This window comes from Cynocephalus volans, chromosome 2 (genome assembly GCF_027409185.1).
Source record: "Cynocephalus volans isolate mCynVol1 chromosome 2, mCynVol1.pri, whole genome shotgun sequence".
Classification (NCBI taxonomy): domain Eukaryota; kingdom Metazoa; phylum Chordata; class Mammalia; order Dermoptera; family Cynocephalidae; genus Cynocephalus; species Cynocephalus volans.
In genome coordinates, this window is record NC_084461.1 from 60,390,413 (window position 1) to 60,413,060 (window position 22,648).

The following is a 22,648-nucleotide window of genomic DNA, read 5'->3' on the forward strand; positions in this document are numbered from 1 at the left end:
AGATGAGAAAAATGAGGTTAGCAAGGCTACGTAACCTGACTAGGATCAGACTATAATCATTTTGTTAGAACCTCATGGAATCTTTCAGTTCCATTCCAGTTCTTACTGCTAACCACACTACCTCTCTGGACCAATATTCTACATTCTATGTAATTTTTTTGAAACGGCCTAAAAAATTTATCCTGTTTTGCTCATTAAATGGGTCAAGCAATGTATGAACAAAGAATAGACAGGATTTTAAATAGTATTAATTTACTTATAGACTTCATTCCATCATTCATTCAACAAATATTTATTAAAGCTCAGCTGTGTTCCAGGCACAGCTAGGTGCTGGGAATATAAAATCAAATACAATATAATCATTATCTTCAAAAAGTGCATCTTAGTTGGTAGTACTCCAGAAATACATTTTGTCCAAAGTAAAAAAAATGTCTGCAGTTAAAATCAAATTTAGTACTGCCAAAGACATAGATATCAAAACAAATTAAAAAGAACCTGTACTGTCTTACAGTTATATCAAGATCCTAAAAAAAAAAAAGTGTGCTCAATGCTGCTTTCCAAATAAATATCCAGAAAACTATGTAAATCGCCACGAAATACTTGGCCAAAAAGATCTGAGATGACAGTCCAAACGATTACTATCTGCAAAGAAAGGTTTCACTTAGAAATAAAAAATGAGAAAAAAAAAATTTTTTTAGAGATATTAAAAACTACTCATCAACATCAGCCTCAACAATTTCCCTACTTGGTTTCAAACCTATATTCTGTCCAGAGAGTTGAAAGCTAACTTTGTTTCTATGGTAGGGAAAGAGCACCCTAAAAAAAATCTAAAAGCCAACTCCTTAACGTATAATAAGATTCTGGAATTATAAATATGACAAACTTAATTTATCACAGCACTATATCAGAAAACAACCTTACCTTCAAAATCACTGTCTTTTTTACAATATTAAAAAAACCCAGAGGCTTATAGATCTAACTTACAGACTAACAAGTCAAAACAAATAGTAGGCAACTTTGGCCTTTGTCCTTAAAAAAATTATTTTTTCGCACCATGAGTATTTCTGAATAAGAAATGAAGTGTTCTGGCACCATTAGAAAAGGTGATATGAACATGCCAGAAATATATCAGTGTACTTTCAGAAGGATGAAACACATCACTATAATTTTGTGATGATTTAAATTTACTCTGCCTATATGTTTATGGAGCTGACAAGAAATTTAAAAAAAAAAATGATATTGGGTGATATGGAAAAAAATTGTTCCTTTAGGTTCAGAGGAAGAACCTCAAATTTCAAAATATCTGGGATCAAAGGTATCTTCTGTCATTCACTAGCTGTCTGACCTCAGAAAGTTTTCCTCTCTGGTTTGTTTCCTTCATCTACAAAAGAGGAGCAAAAATAATATCTGTCTTTGGAATTTTGCAGGCTCTTATATGAGGATGATAAAAATGAGATGACAATGTACTTTTGTACAGATACAATTATCATTATTTGACTTTATCTTGATGACCCACAATGAAACTCTAATTGATGGATGGCCAACTAGACTTTAGAGAGGTTTATTCACTCCCACTTCAATCTGAATGAACAACCCCAAAGGTAAGGGGTTAGTGTGAACCCACTGTACTTCAACTTAAGGAAGCACATTACTGAACGATGCAACCAGTCAACTGTGGGGCTAGCAGCTCAGATAGGAAGGAGGTGAGGGAGGGAATATGCAGTTGGCTTTCCTGGTAATTTTTTCCATGACTACATTATTTGTATGGTGCAGCACAATTCAGGACTGTTGCATACAAATTTGCCTTGTAAAGTGGTTTATTTTGAGCACTGCCCAAAGGTGTGAATAGGAACTAAAATTAGCCTTAGCAACTGTGTACTCAGGTACAAGGCTGCATCTATCAGAAAAAGGTCCTTTCCCCCTCATTGTCTGTCTAGAAGAGGCAGTCTTTTTATTATTTGCACAGAGATGTCCTAAGGGCTAATCACATAATCTGAGACTTTGAGGTCCTAGTCACATATCTGAGACTTTCAACCATCATCTAAGCCTCCCCATTAGGGAGACACAGGAGAGAATATGTATTCAAATAAGGTATTTGGAAAATATTTCTAACAATTAATGAAGTTATTAAATACAGTTTGAGAAAGAGGCATAATGGAGCTTGAGGAAAGAGGTGGATAGAATTGCTGACTTTTTCTTAGACATTAAAACATATTAGCAAGCTACAATAATTAAAACAGATGTGATGCTATTGAATGACAGGCAGGTGAGTGGGAGAGCAGAGAAAAATTCAGAGAAAGACCCAAACTCAAATAAGGAATTAGTATATAAGAAAGGTAGCATATCATATCAGCAGGAAATGGAAGGATTATTCAGTGAATAGCATTAGGATAACTGGGTAGTCATTTATTTTATGCATGTGTGGGGGTATGTGTATGTATGGTTCTGTACCTCACACAATTAAATCACAACAAACTCCAGATGAATCGTGTATTTACATGTTAAAAACAAAAGCACACATTCACTGGAGGAAAATATATGAAAATTTCTTGGGATGGCAAAGGTTACCCTTAGTCTGATGCAAAAGACCTAAAAGATTGAGAAATTTTTAAAATAAAAAATAAAAATGTCTACATAGTAAAAACTACGAAAAAGCAAATAATTTAAAAAGAAAAAAGAAATGAGAAAATATTTGTTAACTCAAGCCTACTCCTTAAACATTGAGAGGTCCTATAAATCAGAAGAAAAAGACTAATAACCCAGTAGAAAGACAGGATAAAAGAAAGTTCATGGAAATATGAATAACTCAAGTATATATGAACATGCTAGCCTCACTAATAATGAACAATACAAAATAAAACTACACTGAGAATCCATATACCTGTTCAAAAATATTAATTTGTAATTTAAAATCTTCTTAAGAAAACTCCAGACCCAGGAGGCTGCGCTGGTATGAATACTACCAAACACTGAAAAAATATTATAAGTCTTATACAAATTTTCAGAAAATAAAGGAGGGAACACTTCCCAATGTATTTTATGACATTATATAATCCTGATGGTAAAACCATACAAGGACATTATAAGCAAAGAAATCTAGAGACCAGTGTTACTGAAAACATGGAATAAATATTTGTAAAAAAAATTAATAAATTAACTTTAAATAATAAATCAGGACAATACATTTTGGGGAGTTTATCTGAAATACTGATCAAAGTAATTCCCTATGTTAAACAGAATAAAGAAGAAAACCCGTGATTGTGTACATTTGTAGAAAAAGCATTTAACAAAATTCAATTTCCATTTATGATAACTCTTAGCAAATCAGGAATAAAAGAGAACTTCCTCAACCTGATAAAGGGCATCTATGAAAAACCTACAGCTAATACCATTTTTAATAGTGAAATGTTAAACACTTTCCCCCTAAGATTGGGAACAAATCAAGGACATTTCTGTTCCCACTATTTCTATTCAACACTGTATTGTAGGTCCTACCTAGAGCAACAAGTCAACAAAAAGAAATTAAAGTGCCTAACATTTGGAAAGGAAGATGTACATATATTTCTATTTCCAGACAACATCACTGGATATGTGGAAAACACTAAGGAATCTACAAACAACTACTAGCACTACTGAGTGAATTTATCAAGGTCTCAGGATATGCCAACAAATGGAAAATAGAATTAAGAATAAAAAACCTTTAACAGATGACTTGCACAATGCCTATACTGAAATTTATAAAACAGTGCTGAGAGAAAGTAAAGGCCTTAAAAAAAAAAAAGGAGTCAAATCATGTTCACATCAAGAAAACACAAAAAAGGCTGAGGAACTGTTCCAGATTAAAGGAGACTGAAGAGATATGACAACTAAATATAATGTGTGATCCTGGTTTTGATTGTGAACTATGAAAAAAGGATCCATAAAAGGCATTAATAAATCAACTGACAAAATTTGAATATGGACTATATACTAGATCATAATACTGTATTACTGTTAAATGTTCTGATTTTAATCAACGTATGGTAGTTATGTAAGTGAACTGCCTAAATATAAGGTCAAATGATCAGTATTAATAAATAATACCAATGCAAGTTGAGAGTCTATCAGTTAACAAGGTCATCTTTCTGCTTCTGGAACCTATATAAAAAAGAAGCACATGCCAGCCATCTGGTATTATCCAGCATTTGCTGCAGCTCTTAAATTATATATACAGGCTCACACTGGGATACAATATAGCCACCCAACTGATTATTCCTCCTTAAGCTCCAAGGTGCAAAATCAAATAGCTCCGGACTTACTTTATTTCCTCTAAAAACAAAACAAGAGTAAGGATGGATGAAATGGTACACTGGCATTCCTACCCTTCTCCCCTGCCCACATTTTAATGATAGGGAAGTAGGTGAAGGTATGGATGTAGGGTTGGCAAACTAGGGCCTATGGGACTTACTGGGCTCACAGTCTGTTTTTGTACAGCCTATGAGCTAAGAATAGTGTTTACATCTTTAAAGGGTTGTATATAGAAAAGAACCACATCAGGCCTGAGACTGTCATCCTCAGAAAGGCCTACTTGCAAGGTTGGCCCTTGACTGGGGTCTGGAAACTTGAATTTTGGGAGGGTTCCTACCATTCCCTAAAACTGATAAGAGTGGCTCATTGTGCACAAACTGTACGAAAAATGTGGTTTATGCTGAACACTTCTTTCCTTCTGGGAGTCTAGACTTTTGGTATGTGCTAGGTAGAGGGTGCCTATGTGAACAGCTCCCAATAAAAACCTTGTATGCTGAGTCTCTAATGATCTTCCCTGGCAGACATTTCATGCATGTTGTCACACTTTTATGCTGGAATAATTAAGCATGTCCTGTGTGACTCCATCTAGAGAGGACTCTTGGAAGCTTTTGCTCGGTTTCCTCTTCAATTTGCCCCATGCACATTTTCCCTGTGTGGATTTTGCTTTGTATCTTTTCGCTTAGCCATGCTGTGAGTACCGCTATATGCTGAGTCCTGAGAGGCCACGTAGGGAATCACTGAACCTGGGGATGGTACTGGGGACTCCTGACACAGACTGGGGTGGTGGTGGGGAAGAGAGCAATGACTCCACAACAGAATCTATATGTGGCCTGCAAAGCCCAAATTATTTGGCCCTTTACAGAAAAAGTTTGTCAACTCCTGGTATAAATGAAAAAAAGGTGGGCTAGGTGGTAGTTGTTGAGGCTGGGTAACAAGTAAAGGAGTACATATACTATTTTGTCTAAGTTTAAAATTTCTATAATAAAAGATTTTAAAATAAAAACAAGTCAGAAAATCATTCTAAAACGATTAATAAATTTTTACTTACAAATTAGGCTTGTAGTCAACTAAGATCCTCCAAGGTTATCTAGCATCTTTACCCCCTTTTCTTCTGAGAAATGCAATTCTCACCTCGTCCCCCAGAAGTCACTGTGTTCTTACATGACCATATCTCACAGTGGTTTGATGTAAGTGTAGTTACCTGGCCCAGGCTGGCCCAAATATATCACCCTAGACTTCTTGCCAAACTAGACTCTGACCCAAGCTAGGACATTGGTCCCATCTTAGAATTTTTCAACAAGGAAGTGAGATTTAGCCTCAAGTATGTTAAGTAATTTTTTTAAAACAAATGTGAAAACTGATTTTATCCTGTGTGGTAAGAGAAGAGATTAAAAACCTTATCAGAATGTAACATCCATGTATCCAACCACCTACTTTCATTAAATTGTAAAATCTGTCACCGTTGTTCCAGATTTTTTTCTTTGTAAAGAAGAAAGCATTGGAGATACAGTTGAAGCCTCCCTATACACATCTCCTGATCCTACTCCTACCCCATCATCCTCCTTCTTCACAGGTAAATAATATCACGAATATGTAGTTTATCATTCTTCGGGGCATGTTTTCACACTCTTCACTTTATTCATGTTTCCATGAAAACTATGATATTGCTTTGCACGTTTTCAAACTACATAAGTGGTATCACATTATATATATGATACTTCTCCATGCTTTTCACTCATTATGTTTTTGAGATAACCATGCTGACATATAGCATTAGTTCATTCTGTCTCACAGCTGTGTGGTACTCCTTTTTATGTCTGTTACATCTTTTTCTATTTTTCTGTTGAACATTTAGGTTGCTTCCAGTCTTTCACCATTATGAACAATGCTACAATGAATACTCTTATAACTTAATCCATGCACATGCCAGAGTTCCTTTAAGGTATATACCTAGGAGGAGAATGCTGAGTAGAAGACCATGCTTTTCCTCACTTTTACTTCATATTGCCAAACTACTCTTCAAGGTGGCTAAACGACCTTAAACTCCCAATAGTAATGAACCAGAGTTCTTGTTGTTCCTCTTTGCCACAATTATTACTGTCAAACCGTTTATTTTTGCATCTAATAAATGCAAAAATATGTATCATTTTAATCTGCAATTTGTATGATTAGTAGTAAGAGTGAGCATCTTTTCATATTATTTATAGCCCAGTTTTTTAATCTGCTAATTGCTGGTTCATAATTTCTATCTATTTTTCTACTGGATTATCTTCTTATCTTACTGATCTATAGATGCATTCTGGATACTTATCTTCATCAGTTATATGCATTGCAAATCTTTGGCTTGTCCTTTAATTTTGTTAATGGTGTCTTTTGTGGTATAGGACTTTTAAATTTTAATGCATTAAAATTTATCAGTCTTTTATCAGTTATGTTTTTCATGTCTTGTTCAGAGAAATCCTTTACTGTCCCAGTGTCATAGTACTATTAGTACTGTATTCTCCTATATTTCCCTCTAAAAGTTTCAGTTTTGCTTTTTCCGTTTGGGTTTTCAATCTATCTTTAAAAAAAAAAGAGCATGCACACATTTTTGAGGTAGGGATGAATAATTTTTTCCCTATAAGGTCATATCATCAATTGTACAAGCAGCATTTATTAACTAATCCACTCTTTCCCTTTTGACAAATAAAATATCTCAAGTTTCCATATATGTATAGATGCATTTCTGGGCTCTCTCTATTCTGTTCCATTGGTCTGTTTGTTGGAGTCTGAGCCAACATCTCATTTTTATTTATCGATCTAGTAGACCAATCATTATACCTTAGTCTTCTTAAAACTGTCTTAGTTATTCTTGGCCCTTTCCTCTTTCACTTGAATTTTAGGGCTATCTTCTCAGGTTCCACAAAAAATTCTTCTGAGATTTTAGATGGAATTGCTGTGAATTTACAGATGAAATTTGAGAATTACTGTCAAATAGTTTAAAACAAAATAGAAAGATATAGTAAAAAGCCTAGCAAGAAACACATTAAATAGTGAGAAATTTTTCCTTTATAAATTTTTTTAAAAAGTATGTAATTACCTTTTCGGAAGCAAGAAATAATTTTTAAAATATGAAACAATTTGTTTATTTGATCCTAACCTGCAAGGCCACAGCAGCCCACTTTTCCATATAACAACGGGCTGCACAAACAGAAACTCTTACTCAGTTTCTACAGCTGGAAAAAAACAATAACATAAAATAAATAGTGGGAAACACTGACAACATTAAACAGCTTTAGGCATTCTGAGCTGTTCTTGTGCACTTCAGATATCAGAGCTGAAAGCACTGCAAGCAGTCCCTCAATTTTTATTTCAACTATTTAAATTTTCCCAGCCCTCAGAACAGTCCTCTTTTTTTGTGTCCAATCTACATTTTGATTATTGATTTAGTACCATCTTACCAGAGATCAGTTTTGGTGCAGCTTTTCCCTAACTGGATATCACTTTTAGGCTCTTCCCTTTCTGACAGTAAGCAAATGACTTTCCGCTGCCCCCTTCTGGTTTGTGGCCATCATAAGCTTAGTAACATGGGTATATACATGAGAGCTTTCATTAGTTTTCTTTTAGCATTAGGAAGCTTCCCCACAAATGTGATATCCTTTCTACCCAGGTGTTTAACTACTAGTCTTCATAAGCATTTATTTCTCCCTATCCCGGAATCCTGATGATCCTTGTACCTTGAAGTCCTTGGGGTGAAGGTAGTGAAGAAGGTTGGGGAATAATGGTCTTAGAAACCTAAACTAGAAGTCAGAATACATTTTCCCTAAAGAGAGAAGTATGGAGAAGAAATAGACTTTATCTTTCAAGATATTACAATCTAATATAGCCAAAATTAAGGCTAACATTTACTGAGTGCTGACATTCTTTTGTCCCAGGACTATTCTAAGGGCTTCATAATATATTTATTTCTTTAAGTCTCATAACTACCCTAAGGCACAGATACTATTTTAATACCCATTTTTTTGGGGTGAGGAAATGAGGAAAGAGACTGTAAGTAAGTAAATTACACAGCTAACAGATGGCACATCTGGGATTCAAATCCAGGTAGACTGGCTCAAGAGTCCATGCTCTTATCTACTATACTATACCGCTTCTCAAGTAAAGGAAAATAAGAAATATATTTTTGATTAGTCTAAAGACTAAACAAAGTAAGCACTCCTGAATAGATAAAGTGAAATTTTATAGAAGGATCAGAGATATCACACTTAGATAATGAAAATCAGGGTAAGTTTATGAATGTAGCAGAATTTGAGACAGGCCTTAAAACAGGCTGTTTTCTGTTAGGAAGTGACAGGAGTAGGAAGAGCATAGGCAAAGATAAGAAAGTATGGGGCACATTCAGAGAACAGTAGTCCATTCTGGTTAGAGTGTGAAACCACTGTGTAAGTTGCCATACATGTTAACTGTTATTACCTGCTATTAACTCAGCAAATGGAGAACTGTAATAATCTTTATGTATGAGATACACAATGATCTCATTTTAACAAATAATTTCAGTGTTCTTCCTATCAAAACTCTGCCAGGGCTTTCACCAACAAAGACTAAAGACCAATTTGAGTTCCATCTCTTGGTAGCGTTCATCACTGAGCTATGTAACAGCCAGTGCATAATAAATACACTTCAAGGGCTGTAATGGTCTGGAGTTGGAAGACCTGGTTTTATGTCCAACTCTTGCTTATTACTAGCTATGAAATGGTGATACAATTTGTCTTAAAATCAGCATTTCTATTAAAAAGAATAAAAAAACCTTAGAACATAAAATCTGCCTGGTCAAAACAAGCATAACTGGAAATGTATCATGAAAATGAAAGCAGCTAAGACCACCGAAGAGAATGTACATAGAGTACTTCTAGTTCCTCAAATGTCCTCTTGCCTAGACAAACAACATCTGGAAATACCTAGCAATTTATTTGCCTTTGGCCTCAAAAATCATGATGCAATCAACTGAAATTTTTGTTCCCACAAATCTTTCCTTGAAGCTTCTGTTTATCTATTTAGCTCTCCCTTAAATATTGTACCAGCTCCTGAAAAAGACCTCTTAATAATCTTCAAATCAAACTGCCTTACACGCAAAAGTAGGGCTTATGTAATAAATACAAAACTAAATTTTAGTTATCCCTTACTCTCTGCCCTACAGCTGTAATTCCTGGTACCTTGATTACGACTTTACAATTATGAAAATAGTAGAAAGATTTTTTGATCAAAGAATTTGGTATATATATATTTTTTACATGAAACTTTAGATTTTTTTGTTTTGTTTTGTTTAGATTTAATTAAAAAAGGGTTCTACAGCTATTAGAACAGTTTTACTTTAGACTTCTCCTTTTAAATCCCATGTATATGCGAGGCATCAAAAACATGTGTTTCGTTGGCCTTTAAGAGAAAGACGACAGGAAAATGCCAATACACATGGCACAAAAATTATCTCTCTGGAAAATAAGAGTGGATAATATCCAACTTCTCATTCCACAAAATTTACTAAAAACATTTACAAAAAAGATAGTAAATGAAGCCTACATCCAAATCCAGAAAAGAGATCTCCTATCCTTTCTGTTGTTTACTTTTACATCTATTGTTTTTCTTTTGATATTCACTGTTAAGGTGGCTGAAACTTTAATTCTACTGTTTAAGTGAATAAAATTCTGAGTGAGAAACTAAACAAGAACCAGAACCTCATGCTTTCAAAGTCTGAGGCTCTGGTGATAAAGCCTAGCTTCTATATCAGAGAGGTTGAGAAACACAGAATTTTAGACATTGAAAAAGCCCTGGGAGGAACCCAAGATCATCTGTCCATCTAGGAAGCTGACATGCAGAGAGTTCATTAACTGGCTCCAAGTTACAGACCAAACTGGGCACTAAACTGGTCCTAAAATCCAGGCCACCTCTTTTCCTCCCATCCTGACTCCCTCAGAGACTTTTCAGTACTTCCCCCCACCCCCCAAGATAATGCATTTTTATTGTTGAATCTCTTTCTATGTTAGATTTTCTCTCTGGGTTTTATTAATTCTATGTCACTTTAAGTATTTAAGTATTCACTGAGCCTACATCTTCTGGTTTATTACCAAGACTGCCTCAGAAAAAAGAACTGGCCCAAAGAGATACACTGGTTCAGCTGAAAAGCCTCTGAACTTGAAGTCGGGCCTTCATCCACAGCTAGGCCTTGGACTTGTCACATGGCTCTATGGAAATTGCGTAGTCTACCCAGGCCTCAGTTTCGCAGATTCTGAAAGTTGGCAGGCCTTCAGACATCACCTATTAAAATTTCCCAGTAATGCCAGGACACCAGGAAAACCTAGTGGGCATGTTCTGCCAGTTCTTTCTCGGAAGGTATGTAGCTAGTTTCTCTAAAGCAGACCAAGTATGGTCAGTAGGCATAAGATATTATGCAAACTTAGAAAAATGTACATGTACAATGAAAAGGCAAAAGAAAAAACCTCCCTCTTGCTGCCTTCTAAATCTGCTTCTAATTCAATACTTCTATCAATGTACTAGCTATTTTTCCATTAACTGAGGTTCAATTTTCAGTTCATTTTTGACTCTCTGCTTTCTATCTTTACATTCAACCTGTCATTAATCTTGTTGATTAATTTTTCCCCTCCTATGGTACGATGCATTTCTCTCTTCATTTCCACTGTCAACTACCACAGGACAGGCCTTTTATCACCATATGCACAATTAGTTTCCCTCCAACATTTACCCCTTTCAATAAAAAATTTACCATTATTGATCTTCCTGACATACATCTATTAGGATATACACCTTTAAAGACCTACTGATGACTAGAAGATCTTTTAAAAACATATTTTGAGTAAGTAATACACACCCACGATATAAAATTCAAAAGGTACAAGAGAGAATTTAGCAAAAAATCACCCAGGTTTCTTCTCCAAAAGAAATTGATGTTACTAGTTTTTGTGTGCACCATTCCAGAGACATTCTACACATACACATACATATATACACACATGCATCAAAGCACATGTATACACATCACACATACACAAACCACAGTGGTTATATAACACACAAAGTTCTACACTTTTTTTTTCACTTTATTTGTATTTGTATTCCCTATAAAATACAAGTACAAATAAAGCTGCCTCATTCTTTTCAGTCACTGCACAGTACTCCACTGTATGGCTGCAGAATAATTACTTTAAACAGGCCTCTACTCATGAACATAATCTTTTACTTTTTGCAATGGATATTTTTGGCATGTATGTGAGGTTAAATTTGTAGAGGTGGAATTATTGGGCCAAAGGGTAATGTGCATTTGTAATTTTGACAGATGTTGAAAAAGTTCTCTCTACAGAAGTTGTACCAATTTATGTATCTACTAGCAATGTATGATAATGACAGATCTTAAACTCTCCCTTCTCTCCTGCCAGGATTCTATTCCCTTCATAATCTAGTCTATCTTATTTCTCACTATTCCCCAATATGTCCTAGTCTGTCTAACTTGTTAGGCAGTCCCCATAAAGCCAGTTTTCATCCCACTCCTCTAACGCCACCAGTACTGCTTGCTTCATCTTCTACACGCACTCCTGTTTCCTCTACTCACACAGTGTTCAAGGCCACCTCGAGTTCCACCTCTTTTATGAATGTTTTTTGATAAAGGACATCAATCTTCCTTCCAGCCTGCCCAAAGCATGTTTTCTCTAAAATATACATTTTGTTACATAAATACAGTCAACTTATCTATTATTATATTCTGGATTTGTATTTATTTTGAATTGTTCCGCATATCTAATTATCCCCAATCGACTTACAATATTCTTGATTGCAGTGATTTTATCATACCCTTCCTTTGATTATACCACAGTTTTAGTGAATTAAAAAATACTCTTAAACCTTCTATTGGCTTTAGAAATCCCTTCTAAAAAGAGATGAATCACTTGGCTTATAGACATGAAATCTGTCCTCATGTACTTCCATCTCGAATTCCGTCAGAATTTAAATCTGCCTTCAACGGAAAAACAATGACTACTGACTTCCACAAAATCAATATCTCCCTTTACATTCCTTATAATCTTTCCTTTTCCCTTTCTACATATATACTAGACACTCCACACACATTTCTTGAATTGATACATGTATTATTAATGTAGAGAAATGAGGAACAGTACGTGTGTGTATACACACATACACACACAAAAGAGGTGATTCTGACGTTGATGTGGAATGGAAAGGACCTCAACTAGCCAAAACAACTTTGAAAAAGAACAAATTGGAGGACTTACACTACCTGATTTTAAGAGTTATTTTAAAACTACAATTATCAAGATAGTGTGCTATTGGCATCAAGACAGACAATAGAACAGAGATCAATGGAACAAAACAGTCCAGAAATAGAGTCACATAACAACTTTGTACAAAGGTACAAAGGAAATTTAAAAATAGTCTTTTCAACAAGTGGCACTGATACAATTAGGCATTCTTATGCCAAAAAATTAACTTTGGTTCTTACCTTGTACCGTATACAAAAAATAACTCAAAATCTATCACGGTAGACCTAATTATAAAACCTAAAACTACAAAACTTCTAAGACGAAATATAGAAGACAAATCTATGGGGTACTGGGTTCAGCAAAGATTACTTAGATGACACCAAAAGCACAATCTATAAAAAAAATTAATAAATTGGATTGCCATCAAAAATAAAAACCACTGTTTGAAAACTACTGTTAAGTGATTGATAAGAGAAGATTACAAGAAAAGGAATTCTCAAAATCCAATAATAAGAAAACAAACAACTCAACTTAAAAAATGGGCAAAAGATTTGAACACTTTACCAGAGATGTCATTTAGACATTAGGCAAATACAAATTAAAACCACAGTGAGATACCACTAAACACATATTGGAATGGCTAAATGTGCTGGCAAAAATGTGAAGGCAATGGAACTGCTGCTGAAATTGTAAAATGGTATATAATAACTTTGGAAAAAACAATTTGGTAGTTTCTTAAAAAGTTGAACGTATATCTACCATTTGCTTCAGCCACTCTATTCCTAGATATTTATCCCACAGAAGTAAAAGCATACATCTATATAAAGACTTGTACATGGATGTTCATAGCAGCATGGGCTGCAAAGGACTCTTAGGACAGGAGCCCCCAGGGGTACACATATTCATCACACCAGAGGAATGAAAGAGAGTAACCATCTAAAGTATGAAATCACTCTGGGATAGTCAGGTGGAATTAGTTTAAACCAAAGTCAGAAAAATACCTTGAAGGTTCACCCCTACCTGGTCAATGACCAGGCTCAGAATGAAATAACCAGACCAGTGGGAAGAGAAATAGAGAGCCTGAAGCAGTGGAGGTCAAGGGTTCTAACTCTTATCACAAAGCACCCGTGGATCTTGGCAAGGCATGAACTACATCCTTGACTATCTGCTATTCTGTAATACAGAGCCATTAACAATAATAAACTATCTCCTAGGCCTGTGGAAAGGACCAGAAAGAAGAACTAAATAAAGTACTTGGCAATATTAAAGTATGGAAGTGTTACTAAAAAATGCTTTAAGAGTCATTTACCTCCCCTTGGGCTCTTAATAATGTTCAAGCATAATGAGACCTGGCAATACGCTAACAGAAAATTTAAGATTGCCTTTTATTGTTGTAAAACACAATCTCTATGTCCTCAAAGGAAAATTACTACTGTGTAAACTCATGCATGCTGTTCCCTCCTAATAAACTCCCTCCTTCCTCTCTCCCTAAAGGCAGGAATGGATTCTTATAACACAGGCACCGAGTGGTGCTCCTGCTTCCAAGAAACCATCAGGGTGTTTTTGCTTCATGAAAAATGAAGCTCTTTTAGTCCTTCCTTTTTAGGCTGGCTGCCAACCCGGGACCTGGAGACATGCAGGCTGCCATCTGCCTCACCCCAGCTGTTCCTGACCTGCTATCCATCTCCAACCAGGGACGCCTGGTATCTGCCAGGTCAGCTAAGCAACTGAAGAAAGATGCTCGAGGCCAAGGGCCAACAGGGAGGAGTATATTGGTAGCACACAGCCTGCCATGCAGCCTTAACTTCCTCTCATTGCTGGGTGGCATGTCACTCTCCACGACAACATAGAGAGCTGTATCCTGAGGGAAACAGACCTTCCCATGGAGCTCTGCCACGATCTTTTCTTACTGTATGACAATTCAGCATTCCCCACATTTTTGCTAAAAACCAAAATGCTACTTTAAAAAATATTATATTCTTAATACAGAGAATATATGTTATATACATTGGAAATTTCTATCACATCCTTCAGGAATGACCATTATTTTGCAGATTAAATTATCCATTCTGATTATTGATACTCTGATAGTAAAAGGAGCAAATTTCATACATCTCTAAACTACCATGGTCCCAAAATGATTGAAAAGCCTAAAAAAGCCTTTAGAAATGCAATTTGGAAACATCCTCAGTGAAGAAGAGGACGCCAAGTAGGAAGAAGGAATTTTTGTGGCTTGAGTTTGCATTCCATTAATGCAGTAATCAAATACTAACACAAGAATTGGGAAAGCTTGTTATAACAATGAAAGAAAAACTTTTACTCATGGCACAATTTTACCAATGACATGCAGTTTTTCTCCTGAAAATGGAGACAGAGCCTGCCTCAAGCCTCACTTGTCTGCATGTGAGCAGCACACATGGACTTGGGATGCCCTAGTCTCAGAACTACAGACCAGCTGGTCCAGGAAAGATGCTCTCCACAAAAATGACAAAGGAAAATGCTCCCATTTTTAAAAACTCCACATACGTTTGCCGTAAAATAACATGACCCCAGACAGATCCCAAAAGGGAATCTCTTGCAGAGGAAAAGCTAAGATTATGGTTCTTAAAAAACAAGCAATAACCCACAGACTACAAGAAATATAAGGGATTTCCTTTTATCCCATAATTCTTATTTCCTCCTGCTCCACCACACTCTATATCCTGGTCTCTCTAGAATCCCTTTTGCCTCATTTTCCTCTGGGATTCTTAATGATAAAACCTTGCACTGGAAAAACAATGCATTGTTGTTATAGCACTGTCCCACTAGTCACATGTGACCCTTGTGTCTTCCCTCCCCTGCTCAGGACAGGCAGTGTCTGACATTCACACAGCCTTCTGTATTAGGTGTACTCAGTTAATCTCTACATCTTAGTCTCTGCGTCACTAAAATAAAGATGCAAATCTAATTCTTAGGAATGCTGTATATTTATCATAAAGCAAAGGTTGCCTTTTTTCTTCCAAATGCCAATGAGAGGGCATGTAGGTAAGAAGTAGAAACTAATCCTTGCCCAGAAAAAGAAAATATTTTGCTTAACTGCTTTTAAAAATTAACATAGGATAACTCTTTCAAACAAATACAAAAATACATGCAGTTAACTTCTTACGCCCACCAGTCAGATGACCACTGAACAGCCCTCTCCTGTCAGCTGCTATTAGCTGAGCTTGTCGTCTTCCCTTCCATTTTCACAGAAACTTCTCTGCTGCTACTGCTGGTAAAGAGTGTGGCTGCTCACCTCACCAAGCACTAGGTGATGGTGACAGCAAAATAAAGCAGAAATGTTTCTACTGAACTCCATCCCAGCACTGGTTTCCTGATAGACAGCATCTCGGGGCCTGTCTGAATCTTCTCACTCTCCCCTACACCTTCTTCCTGCTCCTGTAGCGAAAAGTAGGAGACTGGCTGTATCTAAATTTTCACTTGGAAGACAGAACACTTATCAACCACATGCTTGTCTTATTCTATAAGGTCTAAACTCAAATAAGAAAAGAAAGTCTTCTTTGTAAGAAGAGACAATAAAGACCCAAAATACGTCAAAAGGCCTAAGGAAAGAAGTAGGAATAAGCCTGAGCAAAAGAATCTATTTTTCAAACAAGATCTCACAGCAGGGTTCTTAACATTTTTTGTGTGTCTTGAACTCTGGTAATCTGATGAAGCCTGTGGAACCATTCTCAGAACTGGTTTCTCACAACAGAAACCAATTATATTGAAATATAATTATCAAGATATTAAGAAATCCCTGAGATATAGTACCATATGCGCTGCTTCATTAATGCATGAAATAACACTAGCTAGCATTAGGTATAATTAATAACGTAATTTCTAAGCAACGATAAGCACAAGTTTTCAAGATACCTGCAACAAATATGATATGAGAAATCAATGATTTCCAGTGGTGAGAAAGACACAACAGATGCTGCTCATATTACAGTCATTTGTTGCCTATATTTAATTGAAGGAATGCTAAATATCATTGAGAGGTAAGTGAAAATAAAAATATAACTTTATTCTTATCAGAGTTTGCAGACCTCTCTGAATTTTCTCTGCAAACCCCAATACATAAAGCAGCTGGAGGTGCAGCTTCTCTGGTAGAAGCAGAAGCAAAAGGCGTGTGGCAGCACACCCGGCCTATCACTCTGGCCTGTCTTACCTCAACCCCATGCCCCTGAGGCCCCTGGGAGAAAAGCTCTAGGGCTTCTTGGAAGATAGCTTGAAAAGCACTCATAAAGAAGTTTATTATCTAACCTGTTAAGAGTTATCTATGTGAGAGCACACCCATGCCTATTTTTCCAACCTCCCCAGCTAAACTATGCATATTGTATGAAGTCCCTGGCTCAAGTCCTTTTTTTTTGTTTGTTTTATTTTTTTCATTGTACATGTTTATGGGGTACAGTTGTTTCAATACATGCATAAATTGTATAGTGATCTAATCAAAATAGTTAGTTAGCATATCTGTCACCTAAACAGTTAACATTTCTTTGTGGTTATAACATTCAAGATCCTCTTTTCTGGCTATCTTGAAACATACAATATTATTAGCTATTGTCACCGTAGAGCACCAAAACTTATTCTTCCTATTTAACTGTAACTTTGTAACTTTGCACCAGTCTACCAATCTTGCCCTAGCCCCCATCCCTTTTCCTGCCTCTGGTAACTGCTATTCTGCTCTCTATTTCTCTCTAATTTTACTTAACTGACCCATGATAATTGCACATATTTATGGAGTAAAATATGATATTTGGGTACATTCATAATGTGTGCAATGATGATATCAGGATGCTTAGTATATCTACCTCAAACATTTGTCATTTCTCTGTACTGGTTTAAGTCCTTATTTTATTTGTTTTCTACTTTTTGTTGTATTTTAGTTATGCTGTCTTGTTACAGCCCAACAGTCCTTAGTATACCTTGTTTTCCTGTTTCTTAGCTTTCATGATTTGTTTATTTTACTTTATTTTAACCTTTCTACTGTTTTGATCACTTTTACTGTTTATTTTCCCTTTACATGTATAGAGTATTACTGGGTTTGTGTTTTGGTTTTTGTCAGCCTATAGTTTCTGGTATTCATTGCCTTAATCATCTTTAGTGTTCACATTACTCTGGTTTACAGCATCACTTCCTTTTTCTTGGTGTTTTCGTGTTTTATTTATAAATAGCTGGATAGAAGCTGATAATAGGATTCCACCTCCAACCCACCCTGGAATAGCCCACAGCCCAAATGAGAGTGTTTGGATGTTGTTCTCCCTCCTGTTGTCTCAGTAGCAGCAACCTTTCTATCTCTCCTTAAAAGATCCTTGCTGACCTTTAATGTTGAAGTTCCTAAACTTTTAAAACTGTGTACTTCAGAGATTCAAAGGTTCAAATTCTCCCCCAGGCTGGGAGGATGCTAACAAGATGGCATGGGTCAGCAGGCAGCCTGAACTGCTGGAACTTGGAACTACTTACGTGTGCACCTGATACAGATGCTCAATTAGCTCACCACTCATCGTTCAAGGTTTCCTAACTTCTCTGGCTCTAGTACTCTTAACATAATAATTGGGGAGATCTGATTATGAGAAGATGAGATGTGGCAGCTACAATCTGCTAACAGAGGCTGGGGTTTACAGGCTGTGGCAGGGAAGGAGTTGAGCCAATGCAAATGTCCTGCTGTGGGCTTTACGGGCTGGGGAATGAGGAATCTGAAAGCCAGGCCAGCATGAAGCTATGAATTGTCCAGGATTAAGAAGGAGCTTCTATATTTCCTCACTGGTGATTGTAAGGTTATCCTTAGATGTCTAAAGTCACTCCGCAGGGATGTTAGGCATCACAACCACTGATGACCTAACTGGTCAAAATACCAAAGAGTGGTAGGTCCCTGGTCTCTACAGGATTAACATCCCTGATTTCAATTACTTGAGAGAGACTCCAAGAGTTCACAATTGTAACTTAATTTTGCTGAGGCATATGTATGTCTTGTATTATTCTTTAAGGCTGGAAGGCATGAGTGAGACACTTACCTAATGACTGAATGTCCATTATCTACATGTTGATGCAGCTTTGTAGAGTTCAACTCAGTCTCACACACATACAACAGTAATCTCATGAAGTCATAAAAATGTTTTTCTTTAAAAAAAAAAAAAAAAAAAGCTAAGAGAGCCAATTTTCTTGGTAATGGAAGGAAGGAAAAAGAATAGAACTAAAAAATGATCTGATAGCTAGAATATTTTTCGTGAAAGCAAGAATGGGATGTCAAATCAAACAGTGGCTCAACTTTATCGTGGACAAGAGTCCTCTATATGATCTATATAGAAATGGAAATAGTGATTTTACGAAACTCTCATTAAGAGTCTAGGCCACACAAAACTGGATATCTTGTGAAAAATTTATCATAAAGCTAGACATCATATGAAAAATTAAACCTTGAAGGACTCAAATTTCTCAGTTATACTTTAATGTATGAGGACAGGGACAGAGTCTAACTTATTTATCACTATATGCCCAAGACCTTGGACAGGGCCTGGGCACATAATAGGTGCCTAGTAAATACTTGTTGAATGCTGAATCACTGAAATCAATTATATGCTACAAAAGTCCTTGTAAATTTGGGACACATTAATACCAAGACTATGGCACTGTGTCTCACAGAATGGAATTTTAAGAAACAGTTTCTATTTAGAAATTGGAACTATTTTCTGCATTTTGCCAGGAACAAAGCAAAAGAATGCGAACTGTCCAGATGCCAGCCCCAAAAGACCCTTCACCATGGACAAAACTAACTACCAAAGCAGTCCTACGGCCAGTCCCAAAGAGTCACTAACAGAAGACAGGGTTCATTTGCATCAAGGGATACATTTATGTGTATTCCAATGAAGTGTAAGAGGGCACCTGCAATTATGATTTTAGGACTAAAAATTTAAACTTAGGACACTGTCAAAGGCAATCTTAGACCTAGAATAAATGTTTTTTAAGGCATGGAATCTAGTCTACTTGAGATTTATATTTAAACAGAAAACACCAAAAACGTGGTAGAATATATCCAATTCAGAAATTAAAAAAAAGAAGACTCATTACTATTTAGCAAAATAAAATAAAATAAAATAGAGTAAATTTTCACTAAGATAAGAGTAAGCTTTTAAAAAGGCACCTAGATGGAAATAACTAAAAATTCTCTTGATGAAAACAAAGCAAAATCAAACAGCAAACTCTAATGCAATGCTTACTGAAAGCATTTTTAATTTCAGTCTGAATCTAATACTTGGAACACAGGAATTTGAACAAATCATAAATCAGATTTTTAAAATTGAAATCTCAATAAAAAATTAGTTGTATGGTATCATTCTGAGAGATATATTTGATAGGTGAAAAATCAACTTGAGGATAAATCATAATTTATTTGACTAGTCTTTATTAACAAGCATTAGGTTATTCCAGTCTTTTGCCACTGTAGATAATGCTATACTAAACATACTTCCTTGTACACGAGTGAATATCTGCAGTTCACAATGAAATTGTTTGCAGCTGTGAGAAAGACTGAAATAAATGTGGTAATACAGACAACATTTTAAAAATAAAGTGCAAACTGAAAATAGGTGCTGAATAGTTCATACAGAGTATATTTCCATCTGTATAAAAAAGGGAGAGAGTTTCACCTATCAGATTGGCAGAAAACCCAAAATATGAAAGTACCCCTTTGTTGACCAAGTTGTAAAAACAGGGCTGTCTCATACATTACTAGTGGGAATGTAAACTAGTAAAACCTCAATGGAAAACAATTTGGCAATCTAATTAAAATTACAAATGTATATATTCATGAGAATTATGTGCAAAATTACATATGTACAAATTTATTAATAAACATATAACATTATATATGACAATCATACAAAAAAGAACCTTCAATAGTGAACTTATTTAAATAATATACTCATTAAAAATTAATATATTCATAGTATGGAATATGACACAGTTATAAAAAATGAGGAAACTATATACTCACATGGAAAGATCTCTACAACAAAAACTTAAAAAGCAAGGTGTCTAACATTACATATAATATATACCACCTTTTGTGTTAAAAAGGGGTGTGAAATATCACAGAGTCATAGCCAAATCAAATGGAAAACTTACTTGTAAAGGTAATACTCTGCATGGTCCACCTCTTCTCGAGATGAAATGTTGTCCACAAACTAAAAGACAGAAAAAAAACCCTTGTTGAATACAAATTATGTTGTATATTTGGCTTGGTTCACATACTGACCATAAAAAGGACAGAATACTCATTTTATTGGAACAATATTCATACTTTGTCAAACAATGTTCACATGGTATGGCCCCATCTTTGAAATTGTTTCATGCTAATGTAAGGAATATTTTCTATTTGTAAAACAACCTTGATCAGAAAAATTGATTGAAAGCAAATAAGAACCCTTGCCTTGCTCAGAATAAGAGGACAGATAGAGCTCCTACTACATTTATAACTAGTCATCACCCTTTATCTTGAAAACCTGATATCTTCTCTATGTTCCAAGCTCTAAATACATGGCAAACATGGCTGAAAGGATGAAGACTCCAATGGCTGAAAAAATATTGCTCAGATCATAAAAATCTAAATTTAGAGAGCTCAGTCTTGTAAACATTTTTCCTACTCTAAGTTATGCTATGAACTTATCTGTGATTCCTCTACCAACAAAGTCTCCCTCCAAACAATAAAATCCCTGAGTATGCTCCTTAATTACAGTTCAAATAAACAAACAGAAAGAATTATTCCAAGGATGGAGTAATGAGTATAGACTAAGAGGTAAAAAAGGTAGAGTAAGATGTAATGCAGGTTATGAATATAATTAAAACCTCATGAAGAGAGAGAGAATAAAAAGATTGGGGAGGCTTTCTAGTAATTCCTAAGACTTACTGCATGTTATGAATATAATTAAAACCTCATCAAAAGAGAGAGGAGAATAAAAAGAGGGAGACTTTCTAATAATGCCTAAGACTTATGGATTTAAATTTAAAAATCCACTATGGGACAGATAAAACGTGGTTCAAACACTGGACCTGAGGTTGAGAACCAGCTCTCCTGATTGCTTGCTGTGTGGCATAAACAGATGGCACAGCCCTTGTGGGACTTAGTTGCTCCATCTGCATGTATAGGATAAAGGCACCTGCCCTGAAGAGTATGGGGCACCCATGAGAAAATGTACGTGAAAGCTCTTTAAACCTTGAAGTACTACCTAAGCAAATATCAGGTATTATGTATAGCATACAGAAGTTTTATCCATCACGTAAGAGATGAACAAGTGGCCTTTCAGTTCTCCTCCAATATGCCAATTACGAGTCTATAAAATTTAAGTCATGACCAGTTAAATTGTATCCTACTGAAGAAAGGACCAGGATTAAAAAGGAAGATGATTTCTTTCCTTTCCCTCTTCTAGATTTAACAATACCTTGAATTTTACAGTGCCATTAATTTCTACAAAAAGCTTTCATAACTAAGATCTCATTTCAGCATCACATCATCTCTGCAAGGAAGGTACTGTTGTTCTCATAAGAAAATTGAGGGGCCCTGTTGCCTAATATCACAAAGTGAATTCTTGATAAAGGTAAGGCCAGATATATTTGGGGAAGCAACAGAAAAGAATTTTGATTCCTGTATTTAAATCCCAATTTTTCCAATTATAAGCTGTGTGAACTTGGGAAAGTTATTAAACCATACTATGTTTTACATGGAAAAATGGAGAGAGGATGCTTATCTCATATGGCTGCTGTAAGAACAGAAAAAATCTATGTTAAGAAACTAACACAATAAGTGGCATAGGTGTTCAGTAATGGTTACTGTCAATTACCTGATTCTGAGCCTAACATTATTTCTCTGTCTACTGCTTTGTAGCAATTTAACGTCAATGTTAATATTCATCCTTTTATAGATTTTCTCTGCTACCAAAAACACTTCCCGTACTAACAAGTAAATATTATTGCTTTGAAGGACATATCAACATAAAAAAAAAAAAATCATGGTATCATACAGCAAAATATCATATCCTGAAAAAATTAAAATAAATCATATACAAAACAGTGATTAC

At 35.6% G+C, this 22,648-nt stretch overlaps 1 protein-coding gene across 1 annotated transcript in view; it reads right to left on the bottom strand.

Moving 5' to 3' along the window:
* MRPS27 (mitochondrial ribosomal protein S27) overlaps nt 1-22,648 on the bottom strand; it is a 93,635-nt gene that overhangs the window by 40,630 nt on the left and 30,357 nt on the right. The window contains exon 4 of the mRNA XM_063086344.1: nt 20,700-20,758. Within this exon, the coding sequence (XP_062942414.1) occupies nt 20,700-20,758 (59 nt within the window). The remainder of the gene's footprint in view (nt 1-20,699; nt 20,759-22,648) is intronic.